This window comes from Lissotriton vulgaris, chromosome 4_1 (assembly GCF_964263255.1).
Source record: "Lissotriton vulgaris chromosome 4_1, aLisVul1.2, whole genome shotgun sequence".
NCBI lineage: Eukaryota > Metazoa > Chordata > Amphibia > Caudata > Salamandridae > Lissotriton > Lissotriton vulgaris.
In genome coordinates this window covers 1,996,994,094-1,997,014,869 of record NC_141691.1, presented here as the reverse complement: position 1 = coordinate 1,997,014,869, position 20,776 = coordinate 1,996,994,094, and the positions used below count along the sequence as shown (strand labels likewise).

At 45.1% G+C, this 20,776-nt stretch overlaps 1 protein-coding gene across 1 annotated transcript in view; it reads right to left on the bottom strand.

Moving 5' to 3' along the window:
* Positions 1–17,256: 17,256 nt before the first annotated feature.
* Positions 17,257–20,776, bottom strand: part of LOC147724816 (nmrA-like family domain-containing protein 1) — a 43,579-nt gene continuing 40,059 nt past the window's right edge. Inside the window, exon 5 of the mRNA XM_086967076.1 lies at positions 17,257–17,500. Coding sequence (XP_086823202.1) covers positions 17,324–17,500 — 177 coding nt within the window. The 3' untranslated portion in view covers positions 17,257–17,323. The remainder of the gene's footprint in view (positions 17,501–20,776) is intronic.

The following is a 20,776-nucleotide window of genomic DNA, read 5'->3' as shown; positions in this document are numbered from 1 at the left end:
CCTCCGTGAGGTCTGGCCATGCTGAGAGGGGGAAGGTGTCCCGGGCCCACCCGCCAGGGGCCCCCAGGGGCCCGGGGACGCTTCTGCCTCTCGGCCCATTGCCGATGGTCGTTTTTTTCCGAGTTCGTTGGTCGTTTTTCTCCGAGTTTGATCAGGCAGACTTCCATGAGGTCTGGCCATGCTGAGAGAGGGAAGGCATCCCGGGGCCTGACCGCCAGGGGCCCCCAGGGGCCCGGGGATGCTCCCGCCTCTCAGCCCCTTGCCGATGGTCGTTTTTCTCCGAGTTTGATCAGGCATACCTCCGTGAGGTCTGGCCGTGCTGAGAGGGGGAAGGCGTCCTGGGGCCCACCCGCCAGGGGCCCCCAGGGGCCCGTGGACGCTCCTGCCTCTCAGCTCCTTGACGATGGTCGTTTTTCTCCGAGTTTGATCAGGCATACCTCCGTGAGGTCTGGCCATGCTGAGAGGGGGAAGGCATCCCGGGGCCTGACCACCAGGGGCCCCCAGGGGCCCCCAGGGGCCTGGGGACGCTTCTGCCTCTTGGCCCCTTGCCAATGGTCATTTTTCTCCGAGTTCGATTGTCGTTTTTCTCCGAGTTTGATCAGGCAGACTTCCATGAGGTCCGGCCATGCTGAGAGGAGGAAGGCATCCCGGGGCCTGCCCGCCAAGGGCCCCCAGGGGCCCGGGGATGCTCCTGCCTCTCAGCCCCTTGCTGATGGTCGTTTCTCTCCGAGTTTGATCAGGCATACCTCTGTGAGGTCTGGCCACGCTGAGAGCGGGAAGGTGTCCCGGGGCCCGCCCGCCAGGGGCCCCCAGGGGCCCGGGGACGCTTCTGCCTCTCAGCCCCTTGCCGATGGTCGTTTTTCTCCGAGTTCGATGGTCGTTTTTCTCCGAGTTTGATCCGGCAGACTTCTATGAGGTCTGGTCATGCTGAGAGGGGGAAGGCATCCAGGGGCCTGCCCTCCGGGGCCCCCAGGGGCCCAGGAACACCCCTGCCTCTCAGGCCCCTACCCGATGGGCCTTTTTCTCCGAGCCTGCTTCCCCTGGGTGAACGGGCAGGCAGGGGATGCCTAGCCAGCACCCCCAATCCCCGTGCACAGGGTAGCCTGCCAGGGGATGCCCTGGCTGTACTCTGATCGATTGGGCACTCTCGGTCCGTTTAGGGATGGACTGCTTGGCCAGCCTCTCCCTCCCGTGGGAGACGGCTGGGCCTGCCGGTGCCCATGTGACCGGCGCACCTCTCCACACCCCTCCAGTGAGCCCTCTCGCCCAGGTGGGTGGGCTCCTTCCCCTGACAGGCTTCAGAGAGACGGAGGGTTGCATGAAGGTTGCTGGTCCCAGCCAGGGCTCCAGGAGGTCGGGCACGTTTGCGCCCTGGGTCCCCTCTGTCACCTCATGTGCACGGGTTACAAGAAAGAGGGGTAATTTTCCTCCGGATTACTAGGGGCAAGGGTATGCCCGGATACCCTCCCAGGGCTGGCGGTCCCCTGACGGGGACCAGATGGGCTGTGCCCCGGGCAACACCTCCCAGGCGTCCGGGGCTCCATGGGTCCCGGGCAGTCCTCCCCCGGGTGTCCGGGCCCGAGAGCTCCAGCATCCCTACCTGTGCCTGAGGCACAGCAGCCGGGGTCCCCTTTCGGTCCCGGCCATTTGGTCGCCCCTCTCCCCTCGGCCATCTGGTCGCCCGAAATGCTTTCCTATCGGGGGCGACCAGATGGCCGGGCTTCCCTGGAAGTCCCGATGAGGTGCCATTTGCCTCCCGGATCCCAACCAGTTGCTGATCTTCTCCACCTACTGTGGTCATGTCCTGTAATTTATCCATATTGAGTGGGTGTAGCCTCTGCCCGGACAGCAGTCTCTGGTCTTGATCAATGGAACCCACCTGCACATTGTCTACTAGGTTCACATCCTGGGCTAAAAGGTTCCCTGACCACACTCTGGTTTGCCAATTTGGGCTTATTGTTGGCTAAACAGGTTATGACACAACAATCGAAATCCTCAAGAGCCCCTAACGTGAAAGTGAGGCTATCTGTAGAGAAGAACTCCGTGGATTACGCAAAAAAAACATCCTGCTTGAATGGGATATCATGTGGAAGGATTTAAATCACTAGAAATAGACTCACCTTATGAGCAATAATACACCAACCCGAGTTACATGTGTCCGCTGGACTTCTCTGTTGCTCCATCCACTCACTACACATTGCATACACACTAACATAATCACTATGTCCACTCCCGCCTCCATTGAATACCTAGTAACACATGACATACTTGTATTTTAGGGGCGATGGATGGAGAGAATGGGGTTATTAATACGTAATACATTAAAAAGCACATTGTATAATAGGTTTCCCTCCATCTACTTTGTTTATTCCAATGCTCAGTTGCATGCTTAATAATTTATGAATGCAGCATTAATTTACAAATAGACTCTACCGTTGTCCGGAAAATGCAATAAAGTTTGTGTAAGAAAAAAAACATAAGATGATGTAGGCATTCACAACAGCCACCTGGAGTGGCATCAGTGGAATTTCTGATGGAGATAAAAGGTCCCAAATTGATGGAATGCTTTGTGAACCATGCAAATAGATTTAAACAGAATAGTTTCCGGGCCAAGTAGCCACTGTAGTGTAGAAGAAAAGACAGCGCAAGTGTAGCTGCAGCGGTTTGGATGCCATATAGGCATTTAAGTAGACGGTCTGGAACACACAAAAATAAAGCGTTGCCATAATCCAGGCAGGTCCAAATTGAAGCCTGTATCACTGTGGTGTGACTTGGATGAAATAGTAGAATTTCATGTAAGATCTTCTTCAGCACAAGAATACAGGTTGAAGAAAGTTTAGTGACCCGACAAGACAGAGTGAGATCCTCAAAGTGAAACCTTCTCCTGGCTTCACTGTATCCTCAGCATACGGATACAGTGAAGCCAGGAGAAGGATAGGTACCAGGGTATCTAACGACAGGCACCGTGATGCCCTGGGGGAAATCCCTTATCTGCCAGCGTTCTGAGCTGGAATAAGGATATTAAACTTTCTTTGTACACACTACTTACTTACATAGATGATTAAGCCCTGATGAAGTTCCTACAGTTTAAGGAACGAAACGCGTTGGCTGGACAGTATATGTAAATAAGGAATGAAAAGCGATGAAAAACTGAAAATAAAGGTTTTGATCAAATAAACTTGACTGGACTTCCCTACCTGGCGGACCTCCATTTGCTTTATTGACGAAGGATCTGGAACACAGGGGCACTGGAATATTTGTGCGCAGGACTCTCAGATTTACAAAACAAAGCGTGAGGTGCAGTTTGGAAGGTCCACCATTGGGTTCTTTTCATTTGACATTGAGAGTGTTGAACTGTTTAGGAGGCACAGGTAGAATTCACTAAATATGTTAGTTGAGTCTTTTAGCAAAGTATTTAGTTTTGAAATAGATGAAAGGTTTATTGTAAGATTTCAAAGCTACCATAAGTTTAGACTTATAATCCAGAGTGTAATTTGCCCACCAGAGTTTTTCACAACTCTTGCATTCATGCTTTGTGAAGGGTGTGTTATGTTTCATATAGGTACCGCAATATTGGCTCAGGTAGTTACCCAACCTTTCATCTATATTTCGCCTGCCAGTTCACTACATAATGGTTCTTGGGACTGACCTTTTACCTAGTTACGGTACTGCTTACAAGACGTAGGGTTTTCCCTGAAAACTAGCCTAATTAGTTATGCATGAGGATTCTTGGAATCTCAGCAGGACTACCATCTTCTGCATAACAACTATGTATAAGGGGCATTCCTCCCGTCATCTTAAGTCCAACATTCACAGCAAGGTAGATCCACTGAGGGTATCACTTTGGGTATATATACACCATATCTTTGCTGAGGAAGGGATAGGAGAAAAAGGACTTTCATGCTGACACAATGACATTGAGATGCTGAGGTTTCTGCACCCAGACACTTCAGCTCGCAGTAGTTTGACATCCCTCGCTGAGTGTCCATCTCGAGACCAAGAGGGGGTCCCACAGTCGCTCACTTCAGGTAATGGGGATGACTTTATCCTAGAGGGATTCTTGACTCTACACCTACATACATGCCAGGCACACTTAGGTACATCTAGTTAGGGTTGCATCGTAGGAGTACACATTATTAGTGTCAAGTATTTTATATACCTGCCTGTATTCATTGTTTTAGCACTATGGTAGGAATCTACCATTCTTTTACTCTGTTGGTACTTATAATCATGTATATCTGTTTCTGTCTTATGGTTGTTTCAGGACACCTATTTTAAACTAGAATGACGCTGGTTCAATAAATGCTAATTGAAAACGTCCGAGCCATTTATTCTGTGTATCTCTCTGAGACAAAGTGAGCATGAGTAATTGAGCGAAAAGTACTGTACTGTTTCCACGATCCTTGATGGGACAGAGTTGTCACGTTCAATAGTTGCCAAGAACTATTCTCTCTCTGGTAAGAGGGGTAGTGGCACTGTGAGCTGGCTGGTATACAGGCAAAAATACCTGGTGGGTGTATCTAGAATCAGTCTGGACACCAATCCTACAGTCTACGTTGTCTAAATGCGCAGCTCCCATTTAGGTTTATAAGAGCTACACGACAACATTCATTCTATCATTTATGACATCACCGCATAAATGTTTTTTTCAGTGAATTTCAATGCTTTTAATAGTTTTAAATTTAAAATATGTATTGTGTTGATTGTGATCCATGGCATAATCAATAATTTCTTACTTCCTTCAGGATCATTTTACATTTTTTTTAGTAAACTTTGGACACCCACTGCCTCACTGTACCTTTGCATCCATCAGTGTATTCATTTTCAGGAGTGTACCTCTGACTACGTATAGGAGTTGCATGGTGGTGTGTGTAAACCTGAACCTGTGTTGCTTCACCTGCATCTTAGTTTTCAATATAGCCTCGCCTGCATCGCGGTTTTCATATCCTGAATGTAGGACAAAGTGTGTATATAAGTGAGTGGAAGTATGCGTAACCCGGACCGGCTTTGGACACCCACTACTTCACTGTAGCTTTTTCTCTATTAGATCATTCGAATAGCAAAATGTGGTCTTAAGTGCATATCTGGGTGAGTGACAGTGTGTGTATAAACCAGGACCTACATTGTATACCTGCTCACTCTACCTTTGCCGCAATTGGAGCATATATATTCCTTAGTGTAGCTCTGAGTGAGTGGTAGTGTGCTTATAACTGGATCTGTGCTGGATATCCACCACCTCACTGTACCTTAGCCTACATCAAAAGAGTTCATATCCCTGTATAGTAGCCCTGAATAAATAGCTGAGTGATAGGCAGAGTGGATAAACCGGGACCTGCATTGGACACCCACCGCCACACTCTACTTTGGACTCCATCGTAGCATTTATACTCCTTGGTATAGCCCTGAGGAATGTCTGACATAATATCGACATACAAAATATCTACATACAAAAATATCAACACAAAAATATCGAAATCAAAAATATCGAAGTTATATCTTTATAAAGGTAAGTACAAAAATATTGGAAAAAAATATCGTAGTACAAAAATATCAAAATTAAAAATATCATTTTTTTAAATGTATTAATAATAATGTAAAAATAATTTTAAAATACATATAATTTTACAAATATTAAATAAAAACATTAAAACATATTTAAACAATAATAAGTAATACATATACATTTAAAATAAATTAAAAAGTCTACATATAAATTAATATATATACTTACTCCACATATTGCAACAGTAGGAAAAGCGTTGGATAGCGTAGGGGTTTAAATTACTATTCCCACTCCAGAGGGTGCAACAGTAGGGAAAGCGTTGGATAGTGTAGGGGTTAAAATTACTATTCCCACTCCAGAGGGTGCAACAGTAGGGAAAGCGTTGGATAGCGTAGGGGTTTAAATTACTATTCCCACTCCAGAGGGTGCAACAGTAGGGAAAGCGTTGGATAGCGTAGGGGTTAAAATTATTATTCCCACTCCAGAAGGTGCAACAGTAGGGAAAGCGTTGGATAGCGTAGGGGTTTAAATTACTATTCCCACTCCAAAGGGTGCAACAGTAGGGAAAGCGTTGGATAGCGTAGGGGTTTAAATTACTATTCCCACTCCAGAGGGTGCAACAGTAGGGAAAGCGTTGGATAGCGTAGGGGTTAAAATGACTATTCCCACTCCAGAGGGTGCAACAGTAGGGAAAGCGTTGGATAGCCTAGGGGTAAAAATTACTATTCCCACTCCAGAGGGTGCAACAGTAGGGAAAGCGTTGGATAGTGTAGGGGTTAAAATTACTATTCCCACTCCAGAGGGTGCAACAGTAGGGAAAGCGTTGGATAGCGTAGGGGTTTAAATTACTATTCCCACTCCAGAGGGTGCAACAGTAGGGAAAGCGTTGGATAGCGTAGGGGTTAAAATTATTATTCCCACTCCAGAAGGTGCAACAGTAGGGAAAGCGTTGGATAGCGTAGGGGTTTAAATTACTATTCCCACTCCAAAGGGTGCAACAGTAGGGAAAGCGTTGGATAGCGTAGGGGTTTAAATTACTATTCCCACTCCAGAGGGTGCAACAGTAGGGAAAGCGTTGGATAGCGTAGGGGTTAAAATGACTATTCCCACTCCAGAGGGTGCAACAGTAGGGAAAGCGTTGGATAGCCTAGGGGTAAAAATTACTATTCCTACTCCAGAGGGTGCAACAGTAGGGAAAATGTTGGATAGCGTAGGGGTTAAAATTACTATTCCCACTCCAGAGGGTGCAACAGTAGGGAAAGCGTTGGATAGCGTAGGGGTAAAAATTACTATTCCCACTCCAGAGGGTGCAACAGTAGGGAAAGCGTTGGATAGCGTAGGGGTTAAAATTACTATTCCCACTCCAGAGGGTGCAACAGTAGGGAAAGCGTTGGATAGCGTAGGGGTTTAAATTACTATTCCCACTCCAAAGGGTGCAACAGTAGGGAAAGCGTTGGATAGCGTAGGGGTTTAAATTACTATTCCCACTCCAGAGGGTGCAACAGTAGGGAAAGCGTTGGATAGCGTAGGGGTTAAAATGACTATTCCCACTCCAGAGGGTGCAACAGTAGGGAAAGCGTTGGATAGCCTAGGGGTAAAAATTACTATTCCTACTCCAGAGGGTGCAACAGTAGGGAAAATGTTGGATAGCGTAGGGGTAAAAATTACTATTCCCACTCCAGAGGGTGCAACAGTAGGGAAAGCGTTGGATAGCGTAGGGGTAAAAATTACTATTCCCACTCCAGAGGGTGCAGCAGTAGGGAAAGGGTTGGATAGAGTAAGGGTAAAAATTACTATTCCCACTCCAGAGAGTGCAACAGTAGGGAAAGCGTTGGATAGCGTAGGGGTTTAAATTACTATTCCCACTCCAGAGGGTGCAACAGTAGGGAAAGCGTTGGATAGCGTAGGGGTAAAAATTCCTATTCCCACTCCAGAGGATGCAACAGTAGGGAAAACGTTGGGTAGCGTAGGGGTTAAAATTACTATTCCCACTCCAGAGGGTGCAACAGTAGGGAAAGCGTTGGATAGCGCAGGGGTTTAAATTACTATTCCCACTCCAGAGGGTGCAATAGTAGGGAAAGCGTTGGATAGCGTAGGGGTTTAAATTACTATTCCCACTCTAGAGGGTGCAACAGTAGGGAAAGCGTTGGATAGCGTAGGGGTTTAAATTACTATTCCCACTCCAGAGGGTGCAACTGTAGGGAAAGCATTGGATAGCGTAGGGATTAAAATTATCATTCCCACTCCAGAGGGTGCAACAGTAGGGAAAGCATTGGATAGCATGGGGGTAAATATTACTTCACACACTACTCCCCCTTTAACACACAACACAGTACACATACAAAAAAAACACAATTAATATCAATATCAATTAATCATTTAATAAATAATATTATTAAATTGATGTAATTTTAATTGAACTAATAAACACATATTAGTTACCAATTAATTAACAATAAATACCAATAAAGAAATACAATCTCTTTAATTAATTACATTTAATTATATGACACCCTATTACCCTATAAACACACAACCCACTACACATAAAAATTCATATCATTTATTCACTTAATAATTATTAATTACCAATTAATTATTAATTAACAATAACAAAAAATTAAATATATTAGCACATCAACTCTAATAAATTTAATTAAATAATTTATATTATTTTATTACTAATTAAATATTAATTGACAATAACAAAATATTACTTATATTAGCACATTAACTCTAATTATTGTAATTAACTAATTAATATAATTACCAATAACAAAAAATTCAATATATTTGCACAATAACTCTAATTAATGTAATTAACTAATTAATATTAAATAATTACCAATTAATTATTAATTAACAATAACAAAAAATTAAATATATTAGCACTTTAACTCTAATTAATTTAATTAACGAATTATTATTAATTATTTACCAATTAATTATTATTTAAAAATATTTAAATAAATATATAAATTAATTAATTATTATTAAATTACTTCTCACCCTATTCCCCTATAAACCCACAACCCGCTTTGATACTAAAACGCAAAATGTAAACTAAATTACAAATTTTCAAACATACATTTAATAACATATTTAACAAACATATAAACAACATAATAAAATACATAACACTAAACATAATTTCGATATTAGTAAATTTCGATATTTGTAACATACATACCATAAAAACGATATTCTGTCTGTTGATATTTTGGACATCGATATTCTATACCATCGAAATTAAAACATCGATATTATTGTATATCGATATTTAAATTTCGATATTTTGTCTCCCTACCAGCCCTGAGAGCATATGTGAGTGAGTGGAGGTGTGCGTGAATGTGTGCCTGCATTAGATACTCACCAGCTCACTTTACTTTTGCCACCATTGGAACGTTAATACACCTGAGTGCAGCTCTGAGAGTGTATGTGAGTGAGTGGAGGTGTGCGTGAATGTGTGCCTGCATTAGATACTCACCAGCTCACTTTACTTTTGCCACCATTGGAACGTTCATATACCTGAGTGTAGCTCTGAGAGTGTATGTGAGTGAGTGGCGGTATGCATAAACTTGTGCCTGCTTTGGACGCCCATTGACTACAATACCTTTGCCTCCATCAGGGTGTTCTTATCCTTGAGTGCATCACTGAGCAGGTGCTTGAATGAGTGGTATTGTGTCAGCAGAAATGGACCTGTGTTGAACTGAGCGTCCAATCATCAATCATGTCTAAATCAAGACACTTCATAAAATGGAGGCTTTTTCTGCTACATGAATGTCTACTCTTTAGTCCAGCCAATCAGATTTAAGGACAACTTCAAATATGATTGACAGAAGATTAAAACGGAAGAGATATACAAACGTGTTAACCCTTGAAGTTCCTGCCGGAAAATGTGTCTTAACGCCAAATACTGAACGGATTTAAAACTAAACACAAGCATTGGCAAAGCCAATGAGTCTACCCTTAAAAACCGGTTGGCTCTGCCAATGACTTTTGTTCATGCTGTACATCATGGGTAAAAATGGTGATGCTATACTTCTTGAACAAAAGAAAAAAAAGGCACAAGGATACATCACTTTGTAGGCGCACACATGTGTCAAGACGCATATGTGTGACAAGGGCAGCATTTTATTTTACTGATCTGAGATGGATCAGTAAATAAAGTAAAAAAGTGAAATTTGCTGCCTGGTTCCTCAAAAAAAAAAGCAAAAAAAAAAAAGCAATGGAGAAACACTGCCTGGTTCCTCAAAAAAAAAAAGCAAAAAAAAAAAGCAATGGAGAAACACGGAACAAAAGAGCAGAGGGGAAGGGGAGAAGCACATAGGTGAGAGCAACAGAGGGCGTGGAGAGAAGCACAAAAGTGAGGGAGAGCAACCGTGAGTGCAGGGAAGAACAGCACATGGATGAGAGAGCGCAACATGGAGTGCAGGATGGGGAGGAGAAGCACACAAGGAAGAGAACTGGAAAACACATGCATTCACATGAAGTGTTTAAGCAAAAAGAAAAATGAGGTCCCTATTAATAAGCAGAAGATGGATGAGCCAAACCTTTGAATAAGAATCAAGCTAAATGAGAGTGATTATTAAGCCTACCAATGGTAAATAATGGGGGTGGCGGGGGGAATAGGAAAACGCTTGTTTTTTTCGCCCCTCTCCTTTCACTTTTTTCCTGGTGGCAGATCTTCACAAAATTTGACATGCCAAAGTGGTTGTCTGACAGAATATCGATTGAAGAAATATTGCGTGGACAGTATATCAATTAAAAAAAATTGGGGCCCAAAATATAGAGTAGGTATGTTTAGATTTACTATTCTTAACTCACATCTATGTATCTTGACAGTATTCATAATCCCACTTATACCTTGACCATATATATTATCAAGCTTCATAGATGTGGTTAAGTATGGTAAAACGCTGCTTACCCATAGAAACTTTCTCTCACAATAGTTCAGTCATCGATATTCTGTACACAATATTTTGTCCACATGATATTTTTTCCTTCAATATTTTGTCTAAACACCCGTCGAACCTTAACAGATACAGTTAGTCTATGTGGTCAAAAATTACAGGCAAATAAAAAATGCCTTTTTAATGGAAAGTGTGCCTGAACCAAAACTACACAGTGGCGACAACCATGGTATCTCTCAGTCATTAGGAAAATCCCACCATCGATCTGTACTCCTGTCTGAGAGATATAGTCAGATGGATGGACAGGTCCCACTTGAAACTTAACAGTGACAAAACGGAGATAATGGTAATGGGCAACCAGTCTCATTTCCGTCCGGATTCCCTGTGGCCCCCATGCATGGGCCTGCCTCCGACCCCCAAATCTGACATCAAAAGCCTTGGGACTTGGCTGGACCAAAATCTCACCTTGAACACCCAAGCAAGGAAAACGGCTGGAGTCTGCTATGGTCTCCTGCGCACTTCTCGTAAGATCCTTCCGCTGCTCCCCTTTCAGTCACGGAAGCTCCTAATCCAGGGCCTTATTCTGTCCAGACTGGACTACGGAAATGCCCTGTATCTTGGCGCACCAAAGAAAGTGACAACCAGGCTCCAGGTAGTGCAAAATGCTGCTGCCCGGATTCTTACTGACACCAAGAATCGCTGCTCGGCCAAACAGGCCATCAGAGCACTGCATTTGTTGCCCGTCTTGGAAAGAGTGCCTTTCAAGGCCCTTTGCCTAACCCACAAAATTCTCCATGGGAAAGCTCCACCTATCCTTAAAGACCTCATCGTTCCATATACTACCTCCAGAACCCTCCGATCCTCAAATCTCCATCTGACCTTGCCACCCAGGATCAAGAGGTCGCGTTCTGGAGGCCGGTTTTTCTCATATAACGCTTCTAAACTGTGGAACTCACTCCCTCTTGACCTACGTGCCCAACCCAACCTCCTTCCATTCCGGAAACTCTTAAAGACTTGGCTGTTCCCGTAACTTCCCTCTCCTGCTTTTCGCCTGTTTCTTCTGTCAGCGCTGGGACGCTTATGGGCAGCCATGCGCTTTAGAAATCTTTTAACATTTAACATTTAACATATTAACTGCTCCAAAACACTGCAGGGAACTCACGGGTTTAATTCATCCTTTCCTTGAAGGTAGACGCTTTTCGGAGATAAATCGCCTTTCTCAATGCTTCAATAGGTATTCAACACGCACAGTCTATCCGGCACATTTAAATGTGAGAACCCCCGTCCTCATTGGTGCGTTCCCTATCATGATGATCAAAGACGGGCTTCTATTATTTTCTCCAACATCGGGGCTGGCAATTTCGAATGGAACATTTTAGAGTATGTTATACAAAAGTCCAGGCTAATGCCACAGTATGCTCACTTCATCGATAAGCAATCAGTTATACCATGCACGGCCCGCCCTGAGGTCTAGTAAATGTTTAATTCAGCTGTTTTCAAATCATGTTGCAAATCCCTCGCCTGCCGCTGGATCTTGTGCCAAAATCAAACTGCAGGAGTCAGTCGAATTCCTGGCTTTTTTGAATTCTTATAATTCACGACCTTTGCTGTTCTACAGTCAATTTTTCAGTGGCGCTTCTAGCAGCATCAAACTAAACATCCTGCTCCACTTCACTAAAAGCTGCCGAACTCTCGGCGGGTTCCTCATGCCATCGTGATGGTGAATCGCGTGATTAAATAACTGCTCCAAAACACTGCAGGGCACTCACAGGGTTAACTTTAGGACTCCTAAATTGAGAAAAATCCTAATTTTAAGACTTTCGGTATTCACAGAAGGCATTTAGGAGTCCTAAAGTTAGGAGTCCTAACTTTACTACTACTAAATTGAGAAAAATCCTAATTTTAAGACTTTCGGTATTCACAGAAGGCATTTAGGAGTCCTACAGTTAGGACTACTAACTTCTGTGAATACCGAAATGAGAAAGTGCCTTCTGTGAATACCGAAATGAGTAAGTGCCTTCTGTGAATACCAAAATAGTTGTAAGTTTAGGATTGAGTCTTAAGTTCATTCTGTGAATCGGGCCCTCAGTTTCTCATAGAGGGGATAGTATCTTAAGCTAGTCTATGTTTTTCATAGAGGGGATAGTATCTTAAGCTGGTTTCACCAGAAAGATCTAGGTGTCAAGTTGGATCCTAACAGCAATCCCCCCATTTTGTTAAAAGAGAATTTTCATGTAAATGAAATCAGTAGTAATGATGGTGATGGGTTGTACACTGAATATCTTAAAAGTTCTTTTCCCAGTATTTATAACAATAAATTGGGTGATCTTCGTGACTATACACACAAAATTAATTTAGTACCTGGAGCTGAACCGGTTGCTTGTAAGGTTCGCAGGGTTCCTTTTTCTGTACGTGAGGAGATGAAGTGCCAATTAGATAATTTAAAAAAGGAAGGCATTATTTAAGAGGTTGAAGGCACACGGTGGTTGGCGCCTGTGGATGCAGCTTGTAAGTCTGATGGCAGCTTGCGTTTATACATAGACTTGCATTCCCTAAATAAACAAGTCATAGTTGACAGATACACTCTCCTGAAAATCTATGATATGCTTGTCGCCATGTTCGTATATCCTGCTCTGTGTGTCAGCAATCTGGACCCTAGCCCTATCCCGAGCCAGACTCCTGTATTCCTCATGGAGAAGTTTCAATCGGTGCATTCCCTCCGGGGTGGCCACACTCGCAACCTCACCCTCCAGTATTGTAAGCTCAGCCTCCACCCTGTCTATTTCAGCTCGAACTTTCCGTTTCTTGCCGGGTTGCTGGGTTCACTGTAAGTCAATTTAATTATTTCTTCATGCATGGGTTGCGTAATTAAAAGACACCACGAGGTACATTTCCTAAATTTCAGTCCACATACAATTACTACCTAATGCGACCACACATATTTATACACCTTTCACTTTTCCCCTTAGATGTCCCTCACTGTTTAGTCCTGACGAGACCCTCATCCAACGGGTCGAAACGCCGTCGACGCCATAGGAAATGAACCCTACAAACACAGTGTTCTATGATTGCAGATAGCACTGATTACAAATTGATTCTATTATCGCGTTTGGTCATTTTCCTTTTTTGTAAACATCTATAGCTGAAAATTGTACAGACCACTTACTGTTTTATGTTTTGTGTTTTTCGCTCACAATATCACTGGGGACACATTGCACTTTTTCATGTTGTATATATGTCGCTGATATGAGTACAGTATTATCTGTCTTACTTGAAATACAAAAGCAATTTCTACAAATTAATATGAGTGTGCTTTTCTCTTTGCCAACCCCTCTCTGATAAATTAAAGTGCTATCTAGCTGTTGTACTGAATATAAATTGTGCAACTTCCAGATTGAGCCAGACCGGGGAGTAATCAGAAATCCCTCTAGCCAAGTGCCTCACCTCTCTGATCCAAGCCGCCTGCAGTGCCGGCACCAAAACGTAATCTATTCTGGAGAAGGAATGATGCTCCGCAGAGGCATGTGTATAGTGCATATCCCCTGGATTCCTAAGTCTCCACCCATCCACAAGGCCGGTGGTTTCTACAAAGTCCGACAACCACCCTTGGGACGGCTTCAACTGTCAGGCTGGGTACCTGTCCATTTCGCCATCCATTACAGCGTTGTAGTCTCCCCCCACTATCAACAACCCCACAGGCAGGGATAAAAATAATTCTGCACAGGTCCCGGAACGTGTCGGACTGTAGCCCCGGCGGGACATAGACTGACAATAACGTCACCACTCTACCCTCCTATAGTCCTGAAATACCAATGTATCTACCTCTCTTATCTGACCATGTGGCCTGGACAGTGAGTGGGAAGGTGTTCCGTACTAGGATACCCACTCCGAGACCCAGCGTGTGCTACCAATTTATAACCTCCCCTATGCAGGGCTATACAACGGTTCCCAATCAAGTGTGTTTCCTGCAACAACACCACATCTGGGGAGTGCCTCCTAATCATCTGGTTGACCATCCCCCTTTTGATCTTATCACCTAAGCCATTCACATTCCAGCTCAGCGCCGTAATCCCCAGTCCCCGTCTACTGGTTGCCATCACCATGATAAAGCTTGTCGAGGTCACCCGATGCTAAAACAAAACACAAATAAATCGCCAATTTGTGTGCATATGAGAAAAACAATAACACGAACCACCGCAAACCATGGGACCCCCCCCCTGTACCCCTGCATATACCATATACTCATCCCCAACTAGCAGTGTGCCTGTCACCCCCAATCTATTCTACTATTAACTAGAGGTAGAAACTGGAGGAGAGCCCATGTGCGAGCTCCTCGCCCTACCCTCCGCCACCCCATCACAACCCGTTGCTTATTAATCCGCTGAAATATCTGCTGTTCTATACAGGTCAGGGGAACCATGGTTGCCCGCCCCCACCCCGCTACATTAGAATTCTATTGAGTTCCCTGCAACTGCACCGTGCACCAAAGTCATTATTCGTCCGCTTCTCCCCGGTCCCGATCCTCCGGGCCCATCACACCACTGCTTTCCAGCAAGTCTGTTGCCACCTCGGGGTTATCAAAAAACCAGGCCCGTCCGTTGAGTTCCATCCTAAGGCGGGCTGAAAACATCATGGCATATTTTATCCCTTTATATCTTAGTTTCTTTTTAACCAGCAAGACACTCTGGCGTTGTTTTTGAACCATCTGGGTAAAATCCGGGAAGAAAGAAAGAGTCGCATTTTCAAACTTCAATGGAGCCCCAGCTCGGGCCGCCTGGAGGATTGCATAGCGGTCGCGATAATTTAGGACCCTCACGATCATTGGGCGGGGGGGGGCGCCCCGGGTTTGGGTTTACCCCCCGGAACTCTGTGAGCATGCTCAACCGTAAAGAAGTTGCTAAGCCCCTTGAGTTTTAAGTGGTTGAGTATGAGGTTTTCTACGAACAGGTCTGGTGTCTGGCCTTTTGATTTTTCTGGCAGCCCCAGTATTCGGACGTTCTTTCTTCGTGCCCGCCCTTCATAATCGTCCAACTTGCGATCAACCTGTACACGGGAGGCTTTAAGATCACGCACCTCCTGCTGTAATAGATTTACGTCGTCTATTAAGCTGGCAGTTTTGAGTTCCAGAGTCTTGACCTTTTCATTTGCTTTCCCAAGGTCCGCTCTTATTAACCCCATTTCGATAGTCACTGTGTCAAGTTTAGTGCCTAGGGCTTCCATCTTTTGGCCGAGGGACAATTGAACTCCCGTAATAGCTGTCATTAGGTCCTTCAGTGTTGGTTCGTCTCCCGCAGGCGCCGTGTCCTCACCTCCGACGTAGGCCCTTTTCGCGTCCACTGGGGACCCCTTGGGCTTAGAGTAGCGGTCCAGTGTATTAGTTTGAACATTTCTAGCCCCTTTGGAGGACCGAGGCAGTGTCTTCTCCGAGTCCGTTTTGGTCGCCATCTCGCCTCCCAAGAGATGTAGTCTACACCCCCCACCGGGAGGGAAACCCACCGCTCTTTCGCCCCTCTCAAGCGGTTCAATCACTCGCCTCCTATAGTTGCGTCTCGCGTTGCCATCCAGGGCACCCACAGTCTCACAGTCCAATTCGCTCTCCGCACACTGTCTGGCTCTCAGGGAGGTGTAGATTCCTCCGAAAGTCCTACGCGGCTTCAGATGCAGTCCTTGCCCATAGCCAACGCCAAGACGATGGAAACCCCCCCAGTGTTGGGTCTTCTGGGCTGCCTACCACGTGTCAGCTGGTTTTGTTCCGACGACGGCTCCTCCCCTACCCCAACAAGGGGACCCAAGGGACCCACCATTCCTCAGGAGGCCACTACTGCCAGGATACGGGGGTCTTTCCCAACAGACGCCGTCCACGGGGGCACCCAACATCAGCTCCTATCCAGGATCGGTTGGGGAGAAGCACCAAACTCTCCACCCCTCAGCAAGATTAGGGTTCACCACTGTACAAGACCACACTGCTCCAAAGTATTATACCCGCACCTCAGGGCGCTCCCACTGGGCCTCTGTGACCATGCCCCAGACAGTCCGTCTCAGAAAGTGCCCCGGACGCGCCCCGAACAGCATCTAGGGCCAGTCCTCATAGCCGATGGCAGCCCCCTCCAGAGCAACACCAGAGCAGCCAGAGATATCACCGATATATGGGTGCAGGGTCCTAAGGGGAGAATTGCTGTAGACACTCGAGGCCCCAGCTTTTGGCCGGAGTAGGCCGCAATCTTCTCAAAGGTGTTTCTCCGCCGTCAGGATTCGGATGCCGCTCCGGGTCAGGTGCACAGGCGTCGCTTCTGTTCCTCTTTGCGGGAGCGGGGCGGAAGCTCAGGATTTACGCCAGGATCTTGAAGCAGGAGAGGAAGGTCGGCAGAGTCGAGGCTCTAAGCGGCCATATTGGTCGCTGGCTCGGCTCCTCCCCCCAGGTTCACGGATTTTCACATGAACTATTGAACCCCCTGTTTTAATCATTTTCATTCATTTTTTTGTTGTTGTTGTTCTGTGTGTGGAGGGAAGATGTGTAACATAGTGTTCATTTACTTTGCATGCTGAAGTTATTGTTTGATTAGCTCCATGACATTGGAATGCTGGTAATTGGCTAGTAAGTCACTTGCACCTGGCTGAAGCTAGTTGATGGATGGGACTTCTCCTTTGTTTACACAAAGTCCAAACCCTGCAACTGATTTGGAATTATGGAAAAGTGTAATATGCGTAGGAAAATTAGGACGTCTAGGAAGCTGAAAGAATGGGGTGAGCACCAGGAAGGAAGAGGATGGACTGAACAAAAGACAAGACGGAAAACAAAATAGTGAGATGACAAAATATACTTTCTTGCAAAACTAGTAATCAGCTACAAAAATCTTTATTACTACCTGACCCCAATACAAAATAACAAAAACAACATTCCTTCCAATTAACACTTTAATTTCTCTTTGTTCTCGGAGAGGAACTGGTCAAAGCTCTTGACATTTGGGTTGAGCTGGTGTGTTAGTTCGATGTCGCGGTCTATCTTTGTATGGTAGAAGCGGAACATGTCAGCAAATTCCTTGGCCCCAGGGAATGGCAGCTTCTCATAACTTTCAGGAGAAATCTAGTAAAAGATAGCAGATGGCAAAAATATACAATCAGTCAAATATTTAGTTGCAATAGCCAGTTACATCTTTCAGGGCAGTTTCTTAAAAGGCGTTTATATCACCAAAATAAGACCATAGCAAAAGACTGCAAGAGGTCATCCGGTGTAATTCTCTGCAATAGCTCATGACGTGTATGTGTGTAAGGAGACTAACTGCATGGTCTCTCAAAGTGGCAATTTAGAAGGCTAAGCAACTCGACTATATTTGTATTACAAGATAGGAGCCTCTATTATGCAGTCTATCTTCTTGCTGTATTTTGTACAGCACAAGAACACTACAACTCCCACAATCCTGCTCCACTGGGCAGGAAGTTGTTATTGGTACTAATGTCCTGAAAAAGATAAACTTGAGATAAGTCTCACATTTTTATTTTGGACAATGGTGTGTTGGCCTCCTCCCTGTCTCTGATTCCCACCATTTTCTTTGGCTGTGTTTTTGTATTTTTTATTTTAATGGCGGGTGTCATTACCCCACCTAATTTGAAGTTTTATAGATAGTTTTAAATAGGCTGGTGGTATGCCTCCCTTCATGTCTACCCCAATCTTTAGGCATGTTTTGATTTTTTTGCCTACAGGGTGTCGGGGGAGGAGCCTGTGCTGTGTGCACAGCAGTGAAAAAATGCTTAACCTCTAGTAGAATCTGCAGCGGAACATCTGTGCATGGAAGAGGACCTCTGAAAACAGAATTTTTAGAAGTCGCTATAGCATCAACTACAATCGAAAGGTATTTATCAGAATAAATAAGGCAGAGAGGATGGAAGATGTCAGTACACGGGGTGGAAGAACGGAAGTTCCCCAGGAAATGTTGAGACGGCCCTCTTATAGTTAGGAATAAATCAAACCGATGGGTGATCGAAGAGCCAGCCTCTCCTCCATGGCCCAAGCTGATAACCCTATGGCAATATCTGGCATATAAAAGTGACAGCAGACGTGGAATGGACTTGGGGGAACACTGGTCCTCCCACGCAGCTGCTTCTGGCCCATATTACTAATAATGGATAGCCTATGAGATACCCAACCCAACGCGCTTTGAGCTTATCTATGAGAGAGACAGGACTGGTTCTGTGTGGGTTTCTAATAAGGTAGCTACCTCACACAAACAAAGTCTGGTTTGCCGTGTTGCCGACTTTGGTCAGGCACGACATACCAGCACCTTAACAGATGTGTGCCTCAAAACCTTCCAGATAACTTCTCTTTGTTGCAGTAGTTGTGGATAAACAGCTGAAGTCAACTAAAGACCCATCATCTACCACAGCGTTCTCCAAAGTCGGTCCTGGAGGGCTGGATCCATGTCAGATTTTTAGAATATTCCCATTTAGATAAATGAAGTGTGGAAGAGGTGTAGCGCAGCGGCCAGGGCGACTGACGCTGGACGCTGGGTATCACGGTTCGATCCCCGGCTCCGGCGGCAGGGTTCTGCCCAGCACCATGTGACTCTGGGCAATAGCTCATTTAATCTTCCCGATGGCCCCCAGCGCCTTGACACCTTTGGGTAATTGTTCGCGCTTTACAAATACTGGACATTTAAAAATCTGACATGGATCCAGCCCTCAAGGATGACTTTGGAGAACCTTGAGGTCACACTAGAAACAATTTTGAGTGAGCTGTCATTGATAAAGCTTCCTGGCGCTCAGTTGCATAAAATACTGTGAAAACTACTAATAAAATGGTTTCTATTAGAAATGATTTAGCCACGTTGAAACTCGCTTGCAGCTAAAAAACATACTGGCATCAGTGGAACAGAAACTGGCAAAATAAACTGAAAGAGGGCAGGGCTATTGCATCTTACACAGAAAACTGACTGAGATCGACGACAGAAACCGAAATGATAATGTCTTTTTCCCAGGAGTTCAGTAGATGATGGAGAAAAAAAAAGATATGGTTTCTTCACCCTTCGGCCCGCCCCTCAAATTTCAGAGAGTGCCTCGAATTAGATCAAGAGACTGCAACAAGAGACAGGGAGCAAGTCAAATGATTGGATATTTTTTGATACCATAAAAGGCACGTCAAATGATTGTGCCTACGAAACATGGTTCCATTTACTTTGAAAACCACAAAATATATCTCACACGAGTTCTCACCTGCAACCAATCTAAAGCGGAAGAAATGTTTACTCTTCAGGCCACAAACTGTGAAAGTGAGACATTTGCTTGGACTTACTTGATCGACCACAATGCTGATAACAACTGATGGGAAGACCAAAGAATATGAGGACCCTTATTCTCTGGAAAAAGGCACTAAACTCGCTCAATTTGTCAACGATGGACACTTTGCATCATGAAAAGCACCACTATCCCCACACACCATCAAGACATGACAGTTGAGTTTGCTGAACTGGCTTTCCCCTGAATAGCCAGTCTAAAGTATTCTTGGTCGCCTGGCCATATCAAGGCGTTTTTTGGTCTGTCTTGATCCTGTTTTTGTTCATTTTCTATTCCCACTGTTGTGCTACACAACTTTGCTGGACGAAGTTAGTTAATGTCTTCAGCAATACGAAAGCCTTCTCTTTCCTTTCAATGAATATGAGTGACATAACAGACTTTATAAGAAGCATTGTAAAAGCCAATAGGTCTCACCTATGTGAAGTCCATTAGCTGTGTTGGAATGGAGTGGAGTGCCATTATGCTCCCGCATCCCAGCTGTCGCGCCCTCCCCCCAACCCTTACTTAATGGCGGGTGCTGCGCGATGGGGTGAGCAAGACCTCTGACGTCCCGGAAACTGCTCTCCCCTCATGCAGCACAGTCGTGATTGCCTCTGCCCCCAGCACTGCCACCGACCGTTGTTCGAGGACCCTCTGCCTCGCCTCGCTCCTGACCTCACTGTTTTTCTTCTCTGTCTCTTTATTTTTTCTGTCATTTCCCTTCTTGCCATTTTTGCCTTCCGTCTCCTCTTTTTTTAGCCTCATGGCCTTTTTAGCCTTTCCTTTTTCTCATCCTTTTTTTTCCCTGCTGCCTCTTGCTGTTTTCCAGTCGCTGCTGCCCCCACGGCCCCTCTGCCCCTGTGCGCTCCTGCCTCCCAGCTGTCTCGCCCTCACCAAGACTCCTACTTAATGGCGGCCACAGCGCAATAGGGTGATTAAGACCTTCGATCTCCGGGACAGCAAACTTCTCTCTCTTTGTGCCGCTCCGTAGTGAGTGCCTCTGCCCCTAGCACAGCCACTGACCGGTGTTCAAAGACCCTGTGCCTTGCCTCCCTCCTGACCTCGCAGTTTTCCTTCCCCGACTCTTTATTTT